This window comes from Notothenia rossii (genome assembly GCF_949606895.1).
Source record: "Notothenia rossii genome assembly, chromosome: 4".
Lineage (NCBI taxonomy): Eukaryota > Metazoa > Chordata > Actinopteri > Perciformes > Nototheniidae > Notothenia > Notothenia rossii.
The window spans coordinates 14,967,843-14,984,004 of NC_136902.1; the positions used below are offsets into that span (position 1 = coordinate 14,967,843).

The 16,162-nt window shown below is 42.5% G+C and overlaps 1 protein-coding gene across 1 annotated transcript in view; it reads left to right on the forward strand.

The window, feature by feature from the left end:
- Positions 1-15,846, forward strand: part of LOC307034710 (cadherin-4-like) — a 216,484-nt gene extending 200,638 nt beyond the window's left edge. The window contains 9 exon segments of the mRNA XM_079673589.1: positions 2,075-2,096; positions 2,098-2,118; positions 2,120-2,194; positions 2,196-2,220; positions 6,774-7,013; positions 8,382-8,618; positions 9,648-9,787; positions 10,032-10,196; positions 11,792-15,846. Coding sequence (XP_079529715.1) covers positions 2,075-2,096; positions 2,098-2,118; positions 2,120-2,194; positions 2,196-2,220; positions 6,774-7,013; positions 8,382-8,618; positions 9,648-9,787; positions 10,032-10,196; positions 11,792-11,998 — 1,132 coding nt within the window. The 3' untranslated portion in view covers positions 11,999-15,846.
- The last annotated feature ends 316 nt before the right edge of the window (positions 15,847-16,162 follow it).

Consider the following 16,162-nt stretch of genomic DNA (forward strand, 5'->3'; position numbering starts at 1 on the left):
AAACTAATAATGCAGGTGGTTGTATATGCAGTGAATGTGTTTAAAGGTATAGTAAGGCATTTTGGGACATGCAGGAAAAAACATGATCATGTTTTGTACACTAAATGTAAAGCTGCAGCAGACCATATTCTTAGCCCGAGCATGAGGATGGGAAACAGATGTGGTTTTACTGGGAGTTCTTCCCTGGGCTATTTCTTGTCTGAGAACAGCAACTTATCACTGGGAGGTTTCCTGGCAACTAGCACCACTGTTTGTGGACAAAAACCCTACGCTTATTGTCGGTTGACTCTGGCTTTCAATTCCGCATAATATATGTGAGTGCAATCAATCTAATCATTACACTGTTAAAAAGAAAGTGTATTCACCGAAATGTCAAACTGGTATTTTAATTTAAACAAAAAGTAATCATTTTTTCAAAGAACAACATTCTTGTTGTTGGGACCCTTACATATCCGCTCAGTGCAGTTTGCAACAGTTTGTCTGCTCTACATTAGAAATATGTTTTCTCTGTCAGGCCGGACGGAGAGAAGGTTTGGCCATGGCAAGGCCAATAGAGATGCATTTGGACAGAGAATAGCAGTAGGTATCAAGTCAGTCCTAATGAGGACATTAAAACCAGATCAGACAGACAGGCTGCTACTTCCGAATGTCACCCCTCTCTCTCTCTTTCCCCTCCTACCCATTTCTGATCACATTCCTCACTCTCTTATCCCACCCTCCCACTGAGATGGACTCACTGTCGTCCTGGTGGGGATTTCACAGACTGCCAGTTAGTGGCGGTGGGCTTGGCTTGCCTGTGTGAATCCGTCTAGAGTGTGGGAATGTCATCTCTGTGATCCCCTTCCCCACACTGCGCTACGCCTGGGATCATGCCCACAGCCTGCTGGAAAATCCCACGTCCTTAACTGCAGGAGAGAGATTATACTCTCTGTCCAACCCCCCTTCCTTTTTACTGCCACCCAACCCTCCAGGCTTTCACTCTCCTCCATGTAGTAGAAAAGCTCATGCAGTTTTTAATCGAACACAAATAAACAAGTGGGCTACACACTGACTGTAAGCACACAATCATTCAATAAATGTAAAAGGCAAGGTTAAGGTCAAGTCCATTTCATTTTGGATGGATTTAAATGCTGGAAGTGTTGGTCACATAACATGACATTCATGAAATGAAATTTGATTCAGGTAGAATCCTTGTTGTGTAAGGCCATGGTGTCACATGTCTGCAAACGATGTTCCACGCATGAAAAGGGAGATTGCAGGCAACAGAGGTGGCAGATGATGAACTCTGCATCACAGAGGGAATGAGACATGGATGAGAAGATATAGACAGGGATAAGAAAATGTATGAATACTAAAGCATCGTAGGATGAGGTGAGGCGGCACGGGCCAAGAGAGATCTGATAGAAATGAAAGTGTTGAACAAGCAGAAGTGACGAACAGTTAGATCAGAGTGAGATTGGGGTTCAATCCTGAAGATGATCCCTTGTTTCTTCGTTGGCCTTTATCCTGGGGGATGTCGCCACCTGCTTCCACGTCCTCTTTCCTGTTTCACGATCAGAACCAAGATCCTATCGTCTCATCTCCACCCTGTCTCTGCACAGCATCGCCACACAAACTCAGTGACATTTGCAAACATCCACACTCTGAAATATGCATGTATGCAGTTAAGCCCTGCCCAGAATAAGCAAACATTTCCTAGAATATGTACATGCAACACACTACACACACAGCACACACACACACACACACACACACACACACACACACACACACACACACACACACACACACACACACACACACAGGCGGTGGCAGCAGTGCTTAACTAGGAAGGTAATTGACTTCAATGGCTGGTAAACAGGAGTGAAAAATGAGATGAAATTGACTGTAGGCTGCAGGCTCTGGAGAAGAAGTCAATGAAGAATTAAACTGTGTGAAGGTCAGGCTGTTGTGATTTTCTGAGTGTGTTTATGTGCAGGCAATCTTTATATGCACAGGCGCAAGACAACATTTTCAATCTGCTGGTAAACACTAGCGTTTACTTCTCCAATAATTGTCCTTTGTGTTCCTTTAGGTATTCGAAGCTGAACGACCCAGGCAGACTGGCTGTCCATCAACAGAAACCAACGGTCAGATCCTAACCACAGCCATGCTGGACCGGGAGTCTATCTATGTGAAAAACAACCTATATGAAAGCAACATTTCTGGCAACAGACAATGGTAAGAGCCTCTTCTAATGCACACAATTTCATTCTTGCTGTTCTTATTCCCATTGCTAAAAAAGCTAAAACATATTGACAGATTGTAACACTCGAGCAATTACTGTTTTTAATTTACATCATTTTGCCTTCGCTACTCTGAAGATATAATACCAATTATTTTCCTTTGGTTGTTCTAATTTTTCACATTTACTAATAGTGTACTGGATCACAGGAAGGCCAATTCTTTAGTCATTTTCAAAAACATTTTGATTTTTTAAAAGCGTTGTCTGGGATGAAAGCATAATTAACACCTACTGTAAATGGAGTAAGTAACATCCCAAAAGCACTTTGAAATGAGCACTCAGTAATTTCAAAGCACTTTAACATTGCCTTTATCGTGAATGGGTCATAGACTCAGGGCTTCTGACTGGTAAGTCACTGGTTGAAGCGACAAAACCAGCTGCAGACAGGAGGGTGGAATAAGTTAAAATGGACACAACCTCTCACACATATTCAAAACGTCCTTGAGAAAGGCAATTTACTGCTGTTGCCTGTGCAGCTGGAGTTAATAGCTTGATAATAAATACATAGAAAAAAATGAAAATATGGCTTACAGTGAAAATAAAGACATTTGTGGTTCAGAGATGGAAGAAGAACAGCATTCATGTGCACTGCAGCCGATATTGAAAAAAATCCTGAATTCACATAAACTAGTCACACTGCTGATTCGCTCGTCCTTCTTTTTTTCTGTCAATTACTGCCCAATCCTTTTCCCTTCACATTGTGCCATATATATTTGCTCTCAAAGTTTGAGATCCCTTTTTCTCAAGTGGAAGTGAGTTCTTGGAAAGGAAAGCTTTTTCCCCTCCCTTCTCCAAATGGCCTTATCAGTGACGTGCAGGGCACTGGTGTGTTTACCTTAAGTTGAGCTGGCTTTGAAACATTGCAGTATTTATAGGTGTGAGCATGTGTGAAGAATGCTCTCATTTGTTACACGTTGATGTGAGCATTAGTGTTTGTTTGCATGTGTGTGTGTGTGTGAGAGGGCTTTTTTTGGCGATGATTGACAACTTCAGACGCCATGACATGTAACCTGCAGTGTTAAATGGGAAGGGAGGCAGCGGGATTAGAGGTTGACTCACTCCTGCTGTTTGAACTTCACAAACATCTCATTTCTCCCCCTGTTATTTCCTAGACGCCTTTTTTATTTGTTTGTTATCTATTTCCGTAGAGAAGTGTTTTCTCATCCTGACCTCTGTAAAGTGCACAGTTTAGAGCGGTGTATGTTTGGCTAATATTGGAACTGTGGGCATCTGCAACTCAAGTGGTAAATGGGCATCTACCAATCAGAGGGTCAGTGGTTCAACCCCCTGCAGTCCACATGAATTAAGGGTCCTTAGGCAAGATGATGAACCCCAAATAGTTCCTGTAGGCATGTTTACGGTTTATAAGTGTATGTATGAAGTTGTTTTGGATGAAAGCATTATCTAAATGACATGTAAGGGTATTTCAAATAATCCAAAACATGAGACCAAGAGTGTGTGTATACATATTTGAGTGTGTAGACCACATCAGTGTGACTTTGTGGGGGCTGCTGGAGTGCCAGCTGTCATAACGTGAGAGGGATTATGGTAAGAAGAACTATGAGACGGTAAATCTAGGATGGGACATGACATCAGGTTAAGAAGCTGTTTTTCTACCATATGTTGATGTCGACCCACGACATGTTAGGCCTTCCTCACATCCTTTTGACACACACTCTTCATTTTTAGACACCCTGTGGTATTGTTTGTGTTTTTCAAAGAGTATATGGTAGGCTTGCTACAAGTCTTTCCACCCTGCCTCACATCTCTGAGCCGCCATCAGAAAAAAGGAGTTAATACAAATCCTTTTGAGGAATTTACAAAAAACATAATTATTTATTTAGCTGGTTAAAACCCACATAATTCTCCTATCAGCTGTGGCAAGCTGCTTCCACATGTCCCCCATACATGGCTGGGATTACCAAAGCTGCTGAACGGAAAAAGCCTGCTGTGTGTGTGTGTGTGTGTGTGTGTGTGTGTGTGTGTGTGTCGTGTGTGTGTTGTGTGTGTGTGTGTGTGTGTGTGTGTGTGTGTGTGTGTGTGTGTGTGTGTGTGTGTGTGTGTGTGTGTGTGTGTGTGTGTGTGTGTGTGTGTGTGTGTGTGTGTGTGTGTGTGTGTGTGTGTGTGTGTGTGTGTGTGTGTGTGTGTGTGTGTGTGTGTGTGTTTAATTTTTTATTGTAGATGCTACCAAGGTGCAGCGGTTTTTGCACATGTGCAGACAAAACAAAGGTGATTACAAAATGAGGGTTGGGACAAACAGTTTATAGGGCAGGGGTATAGCAGCGTTTTATAGAATTGGCTACTTATAGTTTTCCTCAATATATAATCTGCACTTCTGGTTGGTAACAAACATTTGAAATCTGATGCAGAGTATTTGCCAGGTTTAGAAAATCACCTCCTCCTCACATTACACTGTGACTCATACTGTATAGGAGTGGCACAACCAAGAGCCAAGAGTGCTTTCTTCTGGATAAGTGCTATAGCTGTTTGTAATTTGGCAGCTGCTATTACCGTTTTATGTGAATGGTTCAGTTTAAAACGAACTATAAGTAGAAATAAGATGATTATATTACACATTTATGATTATTAAACCTTTAAAGCGACTGGTGCGTGGGCTTTAAAATGGATGTAGACTGCTCCAGTGCTCCAGTTCCACATATTATAAATGACTGATCACTCCATATGTCTTCAATCAGTTGAACTTTATCTATAATGATAATGGTATCGCAATAATAATGGTATTGTTACGAGTCAGAAGGAATTTCAACTCCCGACGGTCTCACTTACGGCTTGTCTTTAGCTGTGTCTCACTCCTGTGGCAAATGTCTTGCTCTGTTGCCGTGTTTAATTGGCAGATCTGTCAGCTTTGCATAAATCTTTGTAAATGACATCGCCCTCATCTCATCCAAAGATGGGCCCTTGGGGTTGCTTGATTCCATCCAATGGCTCAGCCAGTGGGGCATGGGCGGGGAAATGACTCGTAATTGGAGGCAGCTAAGGGTCGTCACCCCCTGACACACACTCGATAAACAGCTCTGAGCTTTATACGCCTAAGCCCCTTTCTTTCTTTACGTTCCTCCGTGGCACATTTTCACACCACACGCACCCATTCATGCATTTTCTCCTTACTCCTCCATCTCGCTCTGATTCACCAAATGTCTATTCTTTACTTCCAATTCTCTATAAATGTTGTTGTTGATGGTCTGTTGCTCTGTTCAATCAATGCAAAGGACTTCAGGATTGTGCCTGCAGATGAGGTGTGTGTCTGTGTGCGTTAGTGCATGTTATTACAGTCCGAGGCTGACAATATTGTAGAAATGCAGCACCTGCTGTGGCTGCCTGCAGTAGCAACAAACTAACATTCCTCCAATTTTCTTAAAAATGTCTGCAGACTCACAACATCGAACGTGCAACACTGGTGGCAACGAGTTGATCAAAGAGAATATCACAACTTTGATAAAGTCACATCAGCATGTATAACAAAATGATTGTGAAACTTGTATGCAGATATGGCAACTGTGTGTTCCTAAAGTGAGTATAGTCAAATACACCTATAGGGCATTTTGATCATATTTGGTTCCAAATTGAGCTTTTAATATTACAAATAAAAGAATCAGGTTTAACACATCGGCTTCACAACCTTTAAACTACCCAGAAGAGAGTAGGAAAACAAAGGATGTCTTTGGCTGAATCTGACAAGCCATCTCAGAACAATGGAGTTAATAAATGTGTATTGGTGTAGGGTATCTAGTAAATAAATAACAGACTTTATGCAATGGTCTGATATACTCTGCAATGTGGAAAAGGCGTTCACAGTGAGTACATCTTTTTAAGGAGTGATTTATTATGTGTGAGCAGGGACTCATTTGATATGTAGGTATGTTATCATGCAGTGGAGACGCACACATTAGCTCATAGGCATACAGTGTGTGTGCAATGATGTGATTTCCTATGGGAGAAAGCAGGACTGCGTGCACTACAATGAGAATGGCCTTTTCACCTCTCGGAAATACACTGTTAATATTTCAGGCAGCAAACTTTTATCTGCAGAATCTAAGGTGGCTCTCCTAGTTTTGTGTAAATACACACAGACAAGCACTTGTTTGATTGTGTTACTGTCATCATTATTGCACCTAAGCAGTCTCCAGGCCAGTGGATGTGCCGTGCCTGCTCTGGATCGACTCTGATGCTTTGGATTTTGCTCTGAAGCTAAAAGAGGAGCTGCTAAGCACAACTGTCAAAAGTAGTTCTGTCAAGAGCAGAAATTCTCGTCCAGGTCTACGGCTTCCCTCCCTCCAACATCACCATGTGGAAAGACAGACTTCCTTTCACCTCTTCTCTTTCTTGTATTATCTCGTTTTTTTTTATTTCATTACCTATCTCCCGCCTGTCTTCCTTCATGTCTTCTCTTTCAAACATCCCTCTCACTCCACACTTTCGTCATCTTTCCTCCCCTCCTGATTATATTTGCTCCTCTCTCTGCTCCCAGGCTCTCCTGCAGCCAGCGGCACGGGCACTCTGCAGATCTATCTGATAGATATTAATGACAACCCCCCAGCCCTCATACCCAGGGAGTCTCAGATCTGTGAGCGGGTGAACAAGAACGTCCACGGGGTCAACATCACCGCTGCCGACGCCGACACAGAACCCAACGCTGGACCCTTTGTCTTCGAGCTGCCCAACTTCCCCGCCAGCATCCGGCGCAACTGGACCATTTCTCGGATCAGCGGTGAGGAGTGTGAACGTAGAACCCCGACCTTTAGAGAACATGGGAACATTCATTTATGATACGTTTTACAATGCCAATGTTAAATTAGTAGAAAACATAGTGTAGTATTAGTCTAAACATTTAATACTAATCTCTATCCATTATTTTATAAACTAACTTTTACCTAAATCTCGTCAGTTATTAAATATGGTAGGAGTATGGGCGATTATTAAATACTATCAAGTTTAGGTTATGTATGTAACTTATTATGTTATGATGATCAAACATGATATATTATTACAAAAAAAATGTAAGATTATATATTTAATTTCTTGTTATACTGTTTCCAAATCCATGATTTCCAGCAAATTGCATTGTAACTCAACATTTTGTTTTGTTTTATACGAGTAAAAGATTTGTGATGATGTAACACATAATGGGCTGTTGTGCATGAGATTTCCTAAACACATATCGGGTATATTGCAGTGGCGAACCGTGTCTATCACAACTGGACCTTCTGTAGACACAGCCCCCCCCCCCCCCCCCCCCCCCCCCCCGCCCCCGGCATTATAATGTCCGTCTTTTCACTGAATTGTCGTCTTGAAAAGGGTACTCACAACAATTCCGCCACAACTTCATCTTCCCCTGTTGCACTTGTCATTTCAACGTTAAAAACAATAAGACGGATGAATTGCTTCGTCGTATTCATAGATCCTCTGTCTCGAGCCAGTTAACTAGCGGGCCTTCTAGAATACCCTGGAACCGAGGGGAACTCTAAAAGAATACGCCCATTAACTGCAAATCAATATATGATTGGTTGATCAAACTGTCAGTCCAAACGTATGCTCTCATTCAGTTCAACGGCCAGGGCATTCTATCAAGGATGTAGAATACCTTGGCTGAAGGATATTCTACCCAGAGACCCAGAACAAGATCTGATTGGTTGCTTTCTTTTCTAACACAAAACCAATGAAATGCGTAGTGCATGGTCCGAGAAGGACAAACAAATCAACGTAACACTGTAATATTACAGATCAACAACACATATACCATTCTCATTTATTCATTTTATATACATTTATATACATTTTATTTATATAATTAAATCGATTTTTTGTTTGTTTTATCTGAGTGTTCCAGGGTATTCTCTGAATACCTTGAAGGCCCTGACGGTTCGCCACTGGTATATTGATATAACATTTAAAAAACATTCTAATTAATAACGTGACAATGATTTCAAACGTGTTGCCTGGTCCTATGTGGAATTTTTTTTAATATTTTGGTCAAGAGAAATTTGAAATGTGATGCTTATATTGTAGTTTTTTTAATAATAAATGTGAATATTAGTTACATCTTGTAACTTTTCCCTTTCCTCTCTTCTCTGCACAGGTGACTACGGCCGCCTTGGCCTGCGGTACCAGATATATCTCGAGCCCGGGGTGTACGAGGTCCCTGTGATCGTGTCGGACTCGGGGAACCCTCCGATGTCCAACCGGTCCGTCATCAAGGTGAAGGTGTGTCCCTGCGATGAGCACGGAGACTGCACCACCCTCGGAGCTGTGGCCGCCGCCGGCCTGGGGACGGGAGCCATCATCTCCATCCTCATCTGCATCATCATCCTGCTCAGTGAGTATCAGCTGCTCACATCCCACCCCCACTGACACCTCAGAACTTCCAGACATGTCACACACACACACACATATATACAGTACATGCACTAAGGTAAAAGTTAAGCCTGCTTGTGATTTGATTCTGCCAAAAAGAGTGCATTTCAGGGTTCAGTCATGAAACATTCACCAGGCTGCGATACAGCAACATGAACAGTAGTTTGTATAATGGATTAATGCCTCCACTGCTGCACTCTTCTCCAGCATCTCCTGACAAGCAGGTTTCTGTCTTCTCTTCCTGGCGTGTATGGCTGGTTATTCATGCCGCTGGCACACTTTGATGCCGCGGGACACATTATCCAAACATATAGATGTCCTGTAGACAAACTGAGCGGCTGCTGCAGGGTTCTATAGCATATTTAAACTGTTGCATGTTGACTGGATTATACTGTGTGTGAATGATCCATCCTTCATTATTTATACTACACTACGTTTTGGAAGTGATTCAAATTTTATTTATTTTAAAGTTTATTTGACCAACTTTACACACACACAAGTAAAGTTTTACATTTCTCTCTCAAGGAAGACATTTGTAATTCATTGTTCTAAGAAATGTAACAATGCTAAAACCAGAAAAAAAAGACTCCCTATATGTAGGGGCTTAAACTTTTGTACTGGTTTTAGGAGAAATATCTCAACTAATAAATTCAACTCCATCCAATTATTATACACACATTTAACCCTCCTCAGGATATTGCTAACATGCAAAAGTTAAATTGCTGAACGTGGTAAACGTTATATCTGCCTGGCTAAGATCAGCACGTAGCATTGTCATTGTTAGCATGTTAGCATAGGGACTCATCACTGCAGACTCTTATTTTGATTAATGACAAGGTCAATAAAAGTGTTTCCTGATTGTGTGTTTTGTTATGCAGTGTAGCCTAAAGTTTTATTGTGTGTGTGTGTGTGTGTGTGTGTGTGTGTGTGTGTGTGTGTGTGTGTGTGTGTGTGTGTGTGTGTGTGTGTGTGTGTGTGTGTGTTGCCGCAGGCATGGTGCTGTTGTTTGTGTTGTGGATCAAGCGCAGAGAGAAGGAGAGGCACACCAAGCAGCTGCTCATTGACCCTGAAGATGATGTCAGGGACAACATCTTAAAATACGATGAAGAGGGGGGAGGAGAGGAGGACCAGGTAAGATCCCGGGAGACAGACACCCATACACACTCTTACTTTGTTGACCTTCATGCTAACCTACATCTGTGTGTGTGTGTGTGTGTGTGTGTGTGTGTGTGTGTGTGTGTGTGTGTGTGTGTGTGTGTGTGTGTGTGTGTGTGTGTGTGTGTGTGTGTGTGTGTGTGTGTGTGTGTGTGTGTGTGTGTGTGTGTGTGTGTGTGTGTGTGTGTGTGTGTGTGCGTGTGCATGTGTGCGTGTGTAGGACTACGACCTGAGCCAGCTGCAGCAGCCTGACTCCTTGGAGCACATCATCAGCAAGCCACCGGGCGTCCGCAGGGTGGACGAGCGTCCCATCATCCCCGAGTCCCAGTACCCAATCAGACCTGTCGTGCCCCACCCTGGAGACATCGGGGACTTCATCCACGAGGTGAACACACACACACACACACACACACACACACACACACACACACACACACACACACACACACACACACAGCAGACACACAGCTCCGCCAGCCTTAGCTCTCCCACAGTGAGCCGGCCTCTCACTTCCACTTCCCATCGATCTGACATTTAATGTGATTACTCATTTCTGGACGCTGTTCAATATGTAAACTCCAGGATGGTGACGGGGACAGCTTAGAGTTTTGTTTTACTTTACCGCTGCTCTCACGGCATCGGCTTTATTCACACACACACACACACACACACACACACACACACACACACACACACACACACACACACACACACACACACACACACACAACTGCACTGTTGGCACAGTGATGCGAGAAAATGCTGATTGACAGACTCGTGACAACACGTTCACACTCGAGAGGTGTTGGCAGCTGTTCAGCTTTGATCCATCCAGCCTTGACTCTGTATATATTTATAAATATATCTCCCTCTCTCTCTCTCCCGCTCACACATGTACTCACCTGATCTCGCTCCAGCAGTCTGGTAAAACACAAACACAGCAACCACATGCTGCTCCTGCCACGCACTGTACCCCTGGGGGTTGATGCTTTTTGGGTTTCCAGCCACAGCATCTCTGTGCATTTCTGTGAAATGGATGAAGTCCACCTGTCTAACCTTCAGGACAATAACTCTCATTTGTCTTTCCAAAAAACATGAACAGGTTTGCGCACCAACAGAAAACATGTCTCTTAACATCGTATTCATAAAGGGGAACAACATATTGATATATTGGGTTTGATAAAACCCAGAAGCCAGAATGAACTGGATAATGCATCCTGTTCTTTATGCCCTACATTTGCTACAGAATAAAGGTTCAATGGGATTATTGTGATTGTTTCTGATGCAATGCTTGTGTGTGATTGGCTGTGTGTCTCATATCTGTTTTATTTCCTCTGCTGTACTCAGGCCTTCAAAAAGAGATTCCTGATCTCAAAGAGAATGCTTTATAAAATAAAGGCTGTAATAATTGAAGTCTTCTGAGCCTAACAGGGACCCGCCTTATGAAGCCTGTTGTGATTGAACTATTTACCCAAAGTTAAAGAGAAGTATCTTTTGAATATTTTATTTTAGAAGAAAAATATAAAGACAAAATGTTCATGCTGGCGTGAGATTAGATGAGATTCAACTTTAGCATCACAACATAAAGCAGTACAAATGCACAACTTTTTGATATTACGTATTTCCAAAATACGTCCATGTACAATGCCATGTCTCCTTTAATAAACTCTATACAGTATATGTATATATATACAGTATGATGTATTGCCTACAGCAGAATTCTGACGTATTGAGGTATTACCATGCTAGGTTACTTTATACCTCTACTATCCAGTCGTATCATACTATTATTGACTATAGAAGACAACTTGAGATCAGAAGGTTTCAGGCCTTTTAAGCCTCAGCTTCATCACTTTGATTCTAAACTACTGGAGCTGTCTTCCAGCAACTTCTGCATGTTTCAACTTTGTTTAAATTATTTTCTCCACTGCAGACCTGTGAGTACTGACCCCTCCCTCCCCTCCTCTTCTTCATGTGTAGGGTCTGCGAGCGGCGGACAACGACCCCACCGCCCCCCCCTACGATTCCCTGCTGGTGTTTGACTACGAGGGCAGCGGCTCCACCGCCGGCTCCGTGAGCACCCTCAACTCCTCCAGCACGGGGGACCAGGACTATGACTACCTAAACGACTGGGGCCCTCGCTTCAAGAAGCTGGCCGACATGTACGGAGGAGGCGACGATGATTAAATAGTCACATATCAAACACACACACACACACACACCCTCGTCCCGTCAGCTGGCCTGCCATGCTCTGTCTCTACAACACATGGAGCTCTAACACCCTTACTGAACACAAGTTAACAATGACATGTTCCCACCGACCAACCAACCAATCCAGATCCCCCCCCCCCACAGAGGACCGGCGGTCTCAACCGTCTCCTGCTCTAAGCCTGCAGAAGAAGCTCTGACTTGCAGGATCTGTTTGTATTTTCAACCTTTCCCTTCAAAGGTTTTGTGCTAGATATAGATTTTAGTTTTGGGTAGTCAGATTTTGTTTTTCTCTTTAGTTTGAGCAGCTTTATTTGTCCCCCACTCCCCTTTGATTCTGTTCTCCTGAGGGTTTTCACTCCTCCCTCAGTCAGCCCCCCCCCCCCCCCTGCCTCTCTGCAGAAGCTTTAGGTTGAGCGGCTTGCTTTGTCTGCAGGGAGCAAAAAGGGAAAAAAAGAAGAACACCGATACGAAAGTCCTTCGTGCACGGAGGGTCCTGTTTTATTCTTTCTTGAACTGGAATTACTTAGAACAGAAGCACTGTTGTTTAAAAAGTGCCTTCAGTGGTGCGCATCTTTTAGCAGACTCCCGCTTACTCAGGATTGGTTGCCATTCTCTGGGCTTACATGCCCCCATATGACCCCTGACCCTTTAACGCAGACCGTCCCTTGTCATTCTCATCGCCCTGCAGCTCTGTGGTAGCTGCAGGAAGTGTCAGTGTCAGTTTCAGAGGAGAGCAGACAGGCCTCTGAGGGCGCTTTATGTAGACGTACTGCACCTAGGCCTACAGTGTGTCTGTCAGACGATTCATTCACTCTTCAAGTCTGGCATATCTGTGTTCCTAGATCACAGCCGACTTGAATGTGATTCCTGAAATCACAGGAATACTTCATGGGACTGTCTTAGAGAAGAAATGCATTGCGTGTCTTTGTTTATCCGTGGCTTCAATAGCAGCTGTGTTTGTTTTGAGCGCTCAGTATTTGCACAAAACTCGATAAGGCTTGTAACTGAACTTTGAAGATTGACATGTCACGTGTGTTACCTCTCTAATGTTATTGTATATGAATGAGGGTTATTTAAAGAGAGTTTGCAATTCAAGATCATTCAAGGTTTGCATGTTTGTCCCTTTGCCCCAAAGGTAATTAACATGGCAGCAGCTATTGTGTGGTAAATGTGTCAAAGAAAAGTATTTAAACTGTACAAACATGAGGGAAAAGAAAAACAATGTGACTCAGCTCTGACAGCGTTACAGGAAGAGTGTACGAGCCCCATTCGGAGATCCCTTTCTCTCTTTCATTTCCTTTCTCTTTTGTTGATTCACTGTTGTTTCTCAGAAAACTTTTAATATACAGACTTTGGTGCTGGTCCATGTCGCAGAAACTGAGAGAATTGAGCCTGAGCCAGGGAATTAGCGCCTCACAATCTGTCTCCGTTCAGGCAGCATTTCATTCATTGCAAATGTTCTCTTGAATTCTTTGGCTCCAAGTTCAAGAGGTTTTGAAAAGAAGTTAGAGGGAGGAAAAGTCTGTTACGAAGTATTATGAAAGCATACATGCAAAGCTAAAGCTTCAGTAAAAGACAGTGTGGATGTGACTTTAAAATTGAAAATGCAGCACTACCCATGTGTGTTTGTCATCCCATTTCAGACCCCCCAGAATCGCATACAGAGAACTGAAAAGAAAGCACTTTAGTCTTTGTTTTAAATTATTGAAATATGCAAAACATTTTTGAAGAAGGGACCAGGGATATGCTGCCGAATGATAGAAAGGTTAAATCACTCCTTATCTTCTGAGTGCTCGATGAAACACTCCTCGGCTGTTTCAGCTGGTTGACCAGGTCTTCTATTAATTATGAACGCTTGAAGGAAATCTCAGTAACGACCATGTGCTTCAGAAGAGGCCCTTTATTTTTCTCCAGCTGCTTTTCACCCGTTAGCTGCTCATAGTTCATATGAATGGCTGTAGATAAATACAATCGTTCCCAAGTGGTAACAATTTGTTTTACTTTATGTTCAAAGTAGATGGAAAGGAATTCACTTGACAAGATATGGAAATGTTAATGCAAATATTCATAATGTCATTAGAATGAAATAAGGATGAGGTTTGACAATGAAGAAAGGTCAAAGTGTAATTAAAGAGACTAACAGGGTATACACGTGGTGATTTAGATGAATACATAAATGGTTCAAATTGCACCTGGAGGTGTCGACATTGACAGCGGCGGTGTTCAGGATAGCTGTCGGCTTCCAGCGGAAACTGAGCGGTTTCCACTGCGTTCTGCTGGAGAAGCGTATCTATCCGATTGCTCCTCAGCCTACGGAATATCTTTACAAAATAAACACAGCTGTTACTTTCTGCTATTTGTGATTATTTCTGACATATAAATGTTGTATATTCGGAACATTTTGATACATTTGGTTACCTGATTTCTCTGTTTTCTTTGTGGTGTTTGCTTTTGATTTCCAGTTTTGTTTTTGAATGTATTCTTGGCATACTTCACCACAAAAAGCCATGTGCATTTTAAAGAATCCGTGCGATTCTGTATGCGCTTACAGCCGTACCTGCATCGCTGTTCAAGCTTAGCTTCATCACTTCAGACCAACTTGTACAGTCTATATTAGCACACACTCACTCCTCTAGGCCTTACTGTATATATGTGAGTGTTCAATATTACATGAGCTCTTTCAGCAATGTTCTAAGTCAGCTTCAGAGCTCCAACATTACTGAAGGCCATCCAGTGTTCACAGGATAAAGGCGGGCTCAATGAAAATGCTCATGCTTTCTAACAGATGTAAAAGATGGGGGTTCAGGGCCAAACATAGCAGGAGGTGGCCCACACACACACACACACTTTACAAAAGGTCACTTTTCTAACTGTGTCATACATACAAACATGACACAATGCCATTATGATGCTGAATGTTATCAAAGACTCGCAGTGACAAGTGGCAGCGAACCTTTGAGTCCCGTTTAAATGTGGGGGAAATGAAGGAAGATTGATCATTACTTGGACTCGGTCCTCTTGTATTATTGACGTTCTTTTGCTTAAGTTTCGAGGGAATTAGCAAATGAGAGAATGACGGAAGAACTATTGCACTGCTGTCTTCATGTTGGCTCTTCTGGCTGTGACTGGTGTTAGTTAAAGGACACTTATATACGGGGGACTGCCTGACCGAGGACACACCCGTGACCGAGGACACACGGGAGGCTCCAGCAGAAGACGTCTGCTCTGCTTAAGCCAGAACTACAAATACAGACAGGCAGCAGTGTTTCATACGAGTTCTCCCAATACTGCTCAAGTTCAAGTGTACATAATGTAGTATTTGCTTGATGCTAAACAGACCAACTTAGGCAAACTGTACCTGTACAATTGGAGCTTTTTGCATGTGTCTTTTTATAATGGACAGATGAGTTCTATTACAGTAACCATACAACATTTTAAAATCTGTTGCAGCCCGCATGACCGAGGCTGCAGTCCAGAAGGGATTCTGGTGTACCATACTCAAAGTTTCAAATGAAAGACAAAAAAAAAATCTGAAAAAAACGATTGCACAGTTATCGAGTTAAAATACTTTTTTTGTAAATTGTCAACAGCACAAATATTTTGTATTGTTGTTTGTACCATTTTGTAAGAAAATGAAAAAAAATGAAAAAATAGGGAAAGAGTCTGTTGTTTCGAGCGTGTGTTTATAGTGCCACTGCAATCTTGGTTTCTAAATACCGTACAGTATGCGCAGCCTTGCAGATCAACCTTGTAATATAGAAGCTGAGCTGGAGACCCCTGTCAGCACCATGTGTTATAAATAAAATGTCCCCTCCTTATAAGAACACTGCCTCCTGTCCTTTCTGTGCAGATTTCTGCCAGCAATGCTTTGTCTTTACACTTGTGTTATTTTTGAAGGGGTTATTTTGACCAGAAATGAAATGTCAAAGTGTCCCTGGTGGTCGGAGAACTTTTCCCAATGTTAAGTCACAGTTTAACTTTTCATAAAAACATATTTTTAGTTTTGGTTAAACATCTACCATTCATAGGTTTCATCATGCATACATATCAAACTCCTGAATAAAAACAATATTGTGCAAAGTTCTGAAATGTTCCTAGTGTCTTCAGAAGCCTAAGCCTACTTGGAGCATTATGACATGA